This window comes from Cebus imitator, unplaced genomic scaffold (genome assembly GCF_001604975.1).
Source record: "Cebus imitator isolate Cc_AM_T3 unplaced genomic scaffold, Cebus_imitator-1.0 Scaffold633, whole genome shotgun sequence".
Classification (NCBI taxonomy): domain Eukaryota; kingdom Metazoa; phylum Chordata; class Mammalia; order Primates; family Cebidae; genus Cebus; species Cebus imitator.
Genome location: NW_016107948.1, coordinates 35,393 through 40,847, shown reverse-complemented (window position 1 = coordinate 40,847; position 5,455 = coordinate 35,393). Strand labels below are relative to the sequence as shown.

The window sequence follows — 5,455 nt, the reverse complement described above, 5'->3', positions numbered from 1 at the left end:
GAGAGAGAGAGACAGTGTCTGTGTGTGTGTGAGTGTGTGTGTGTGAGAGAGAGAGACAGTATCTGTGTGTGTGTGAGTGTGTGTGTGTGTGAGAGAGAGACGGTGAGTGTCTGTGTGTGTGTGTGTGTGTGTGTGTGTGTGGCCAAGGTGGGAACAAAGGGAGTGGGGCAGGGTTCTAGGAGGGTATCCTGATTTCCCAAGAAAAGAAGAACCACCAACCCAGAAGAAACACAGCTATGGCAGGGCCTCTCTAGCCACCGAAGGCAGCACCAGCCACCGGCTTCTCTTCTCTTCCTGTACATTATCTTCATTCTCTATCTGTATACTAACTTTATCTTCTAGGTGAAAACAAGCTTCCAAGCTTTATCATTTACAGAGCTTCCCTGAAGACAGACTCATTCCATTCTCTAGGTCTCTAAGCCCAAAAAGCTCAGAGAAAGACTTCGATTAGCCTGAGTTAGGCCAGCTGTCCACCCCTGAACTATCCAAAGCAGCCCTGCAGCTGGGCCATTCCCAGAGAGAGGGATAGATAAAGACACTCACTCTACATAAGAAACAGCTCTAGTTTCCTTCCTTAATAAAGTAGTTTCACTTAAAAACAAAACAAAACAAAACAAAAAACACTGACTAAAATGCTAATATGAAGTGAGCAACCGGGGTAAAGAAGTATTCATAATTTCAAAAGCAGATATATGATTTGGAGAAGAAACAGCAGTCACAGATAAATCAAATTATCAAATGTAACACACTGATAGAGAGCTTTAATGAAGAGCCAATAAGCACATGAACTGAATGCTTTGTGAAGTATAAATAAAATAATTTTCACTGTTGGAATTCAATGAAAAACTGTTTTCTTTATTTAAAAGAATAAAAAATATGCAAAAAATATTAAGCAACTTTTTTTCCTTCAGCTTTTAAGTTCCAGGGTACATGTGCAGGATGTGCAAGTTTGTTACATAGCTAAATGTGTGCCAAGGTGGTTTGCTGCACACATTAACCCATTACTTAGGTATTAAGCCCAGTATCCATTAGCTATTCTTCCTGATGCTGTTCCTCCCACAACCTCTTCCTTCAGCAGGCTCCAGTGTATGCTGTTCCCCCGTGTGTATCCATATGTTCTCATCATTCAGCTCCCACTTATAAGTGAGAACATGTGGTATGTGGTTTTCTGTTTCCATGTTAATTTGCTGAGGATAATGGCTTCTAGCTCCATCCATGTCCCTGGAAAGGACATGATCTTGTTCCTTTTTATGGCTGCATAGTATTCCATAGTGTATATGTACCACATTTTCTTTATCCATTCTATCGCTGATGGGCATTTGGGTTGACTCCACGTCTTTGCTATTGTGAAAAGTGCTACAGTGAACATATGTGTGCATGTATCTTTATAATAGAATGATTTATATTCCTTTGGGTATATACCCAGTAATGGGATTGCTATGTCAAGTGGTATTTCTGCCTCTAGATCTCTGAAGAATCATCACACTATCCTCCACAACTGTTGAAGTAATTTACATTCCCACCAATAGTGTAAAAGCATTCCTTTTTCTCCATAACCTCACCAGCATCTGTTGTTTCTGGACTTTTTAATAATTACCATTCTGACTGATGTGAGATGATATCTCATTGCAGTTTTGATTTGCATTTCTCTAATGATCAGTGATGTTGAGTTTTCTTTTATATGTTTGTTGGCTGCATGAATGTCTTCTTTTGAGAAGTGTCTGTTCATGTCCTTTGCCCGCTTTTTAATGAGATCATTGTTGTTATTGTTGTTTTGTAAATTTAAGTTCCTTATAGACTCTGGATATTAGGCCTTTGTCAGATGGACATATTGCAAAAATTATCTCCAATCCTGTAGGCTGTCTGTTCACTCTGATCATAGCTGCTTTTGCTGTGCTCAAGCTCTTTATTTAATTAGATCCCATTTTTCAATTTTTACTTTTGTTGCAATTGCTTTTGGCATTTTTGTCATAAAATCTTTGCCCGTGCCTCTGTCCTGACTAGTACTGCTTAGATTTTCTTCCAGGGTTTCTTATAATTTTGGGTTTTACATTTATGTCTTTAATCCACTTGGAGTTAATTTTTGTATAAAGTGTAAGGAAGGGGTCCAGTTTCAATTTTCTGCACATGGCTAGCCAGTTCTTCTTGCAACATTTATAAAACAGAAATTCCTTTCCCACGGCTTGTTTTTGTCAGGTTTGTAGAAGATCAAATGGTTGTGTGTAGTCTTATTTATGAGTTCTCTATTCTGTTCCATTGGTCTATGTGTCTGTTTTTGTACAAGTATATCATGCTGTTTGGGTTACTATAGCCTTGTAGTACAGTTTGAAGTCAGGTAGCATGATGCCTCTGGCTTTGTTCTTTTGCTTAGGATTGTCTTGGCTATTCGGGCTCCTTTTTGGTTCCATATAAACTTTAAAATAGTTTCTTATAATTTTGTGAAGAATGTTAACAGTAGTTTAATGGGAATAGCATTGAATCTATAAATTACTTGGGCAATAGGGCCATTTTCACAATATTGATTCTTCCTATCCATGAGCATGGAATGTATTTCCATTTGTTTGTGTCCTCTCTGATTTCCTTGAGCAGTGGTTTGTCATTCTCTTTGAAGAAGTCCTTCACTTCCCTTGTTAGCTGTATTCCTAGGTATTTTATTCTTTTTGTAGTGATTGCGAATGGGAGTTCATTCATGATTTGGGTTTTGGCTTGCCTGTTGTTGGTGTATAGGAATGCTAGTGATTTTGCATATTGATTTTGTATCCTGATATTTGGCTAAAGTTGCTTATCAGCTTAAGAAGCTTTTGGGCTGAGGCAATGGGATTTTCTAGATATAGGATCATGCCATCTAAAAAGAAGGGTAATTTGATTTCCTCTCTCATTACCTGAATACACTTCATTTCCTTCTCTTGCCTGATTGCCCTGGCCAGAACTTCCAATTCTGTGTAGAGCCAGAGTGGTGTGAGAGGGCATCCTTGTTTTGAGCCAGTTTTCAAGGGGAATGCTTCCAGCTTTTGCCCATTCAGTATGATCATGGTGAATAAACATTTTGATGCGCTAAGCAACCATTTTTTGACTTGAAGGTTTATTTTATAGAAATTCATATCTTTTGGTAGCAAAGGAAATGTATTTCATCACCAATAAACATTTGACTGCCCATTGTTGGTAGGGCACTGAAGTGCCATGAGATTATTTCTAAAGACAATTAAACTCAATGTACAACTTGCAATTTTTTTAGAAATATAAATTGCCACTTACCATGTTACCCGGGTCTCTATCAGCTCGATCTAGTTCAAAAGAATTTATTTTACTGGCACTCATTTCATCAGTGTCAGCAATGACATAATGTCTAGGTGAGTAGGCATTGGACAAGCTCCCAAGCAGCCTCAGAATCTCGGTGGTATGTCCACCTGGAAAAAACATCAGAAGTCCTAGATTAAGAAACTCACAATGGACATATGCATTTGACCATGTTATACCAATGTCATGGTTTCAGGTGCGGGGGGGCACTGTAATTGCATATTTCTCAAAAGACACAAGGAACCTTTGAAAACAATAAATCTATGCCCTTGTATAAATACAACTTTTTTTTTTTTTTGAGACAGAGTCTTGTTCCGTCACCAGGCGTCAGGCTGGAGTGCAGTGGCGTGACCTCAGCTCACTGCAACCTCCACCTCCTGGGTTCATGCAATTCTCCTGCCTCAGCCTCCCAAGTAGCTGGGACTACAGGCGTGCGCCACCACGCCCAGCTAATTTTTGTATTTTTAGCGGAGACAGGGTTTCACCATGTTGGCCAGGATGGTCTCGATCTCTTGATCTCGTGATCCACCCGCCTTGGCCTCCCAAAGTGCTGGGATTACAGGCGTGGGCCACCGCACCCGGCCATAAATACAACTTTTATATAAAACGAAGACAATACATGTATAAAAATAAAATCAGCACGAACAGTAGGTACTAAAGAAGGCACAAAACAGTATAAGATGTAGCTCTTGTTATCAAGAAGACTGGTGAGAAAGGGGCTAGACACATGCATGAAGACAAAGAAGACATAAGACAGCAAGAAAAACTAAAATGTGGAGGGTAAGCAAATGGTTATGAAAAATCAATGCCCTAAGAATAAGGAAGATCCCTGGAAAAGGCTGCAATGAGTTGAAAGGAGATGATAATGGACAGACAGGAGTAGGGAAGCCACTGGGTGGGGACGGGGATTGTTAGTATATGAGATGAAAAGATCTGAAACGTGTTCAAAGAGTGGCAGGAATACTGGGAATAAAGGTACAGGTGACATAAGGTCAGGAAAGCAGTATGGGAAAAGGGAAGCCAGTCACTGAAGGTTCGATGTAGAGAAGTAAGGTGAAGGGGGCATGAGCACTGACCAGCAGAGCTTAGACCTTCCTAAGAAACATTTTTTGTTCACCACTGTAACCCCAGCTCCTATCAGAGGTCTCAGCACACTGCAGATTCTCAAATATGTATAAGCTTTACCAAACGAGTAATGTTCAGTTTCTGAAATAATATAATCTCCAAAATTTTAATACTTTAAAAATTTCAAACACATACATATAAAAATCAACTGTGTTCATTGAGGTTTCCTTCATGAAAACAACAATAGAATATCTACCTAAAAACCATTTAAGCAGAACAGCCAAACTCCTTATCAAGGAGCCCTATCACACCATTTCAGTCTCATTTCACAAGCTCTGTGCCTCAGTCAGGTTGATGTCTTTAACATCTGCATTCACCTTATTTGTTACTCACCCCTTGCCTGTGATCATGCTGCTCCCCCTACCTAGAAGGCTTCCCCCACCCCACCTCCCTTATTGTTGTAAGAAAGAGTATTTAATAGTGATACAAGAACACAAACGGGAGAGAGATCCAAGATGGCTGATTACTAGCAGCTCAGGGTTGTAGCTCCCAGTGAAAGCGCAGAGAACGAGAGGACGTCACACTTTCAGAAGAATTTTTGTTGCTCATGGACCAGGAGATTCCCAGCAGAGGAGCCCCACGGGTCGCCAGTGCGTCCCTTGTGGCCGGCACGGCGGTTTTGCCGGCGCAGCGGTTCTTCGTACAGAGTAAATGGGACTGGATCCCCTTTTGATCGAGGTTTGGAGCTCCAGGAAGGCAGAGTCGCCTATTCAGCTGATTGAAAAAGGGACTCAAGAAGGAAGCCAGACCAGAGATTCCCAGGCAGAAAAGCACCACGAATCTTAACGCCGCTGTTTTGGCCGGCGCAGTGGGTTCCTCAGGTTCTGGCGCTGGGAATCAACAAGTTGGATGTCCACTCAGAGACCTAATTTGAAAGTCCTTAATTACAAAGACGACAGGTGGATAAATTTACAACGATGGGAAGAAACCAGCATAAAAAGGCTGAGAAGACCCAAAATCAGAATGCCTCTGCCTCTACAGGGGATCACAGTTCCTCATCAACAAGGGAACAAGGCCTGATGGAGAACAAGTG

At 40.9% G+C, this 5,455-nt stretch overlaps 1 protein-coding gene and 1 long non-coding RNA gene across 2 annotated transcripts in view; one reads left to right on the top strand and one right to left on the bottom strand.

Annotated features, from left to right (window-relative positions):
- ALG14 (ALG14 UDP-N-acetylglucosaminyltransferase subunit) overlaps positions 1 to 5,455 on the bottom strand; it is a 105,388-nt gene that overhangs the window by 91,233 nt on the left and 8,700 nt on the right. The window contains exon 2 of the mRNA XM_017517477.2: positions 3,256 to 3,407. Within this exon, the coding sequence (XP_017372966.1) occupies positions 3,256 to 3,407 (152 nt within the window). The remainder of the gene's footprint in view (positions 1 to 3,255; positions 3,408 to 5,455) is intronic.
- Positions 128 to 5,455, top strand: part of LOC119469351 — an 8,680-nt gene continuing 3,352 nt past the window's right edge. Inside the window, exon 1 of the long non-coding RNA XR_005198141.1 lies at positions 128 to 804. This is a non-coding gene — a long non-coding RNA (uncharacterized LOC119469351). The remainder of the gene's footprint in view (positions 805 to 5,455) is intronic.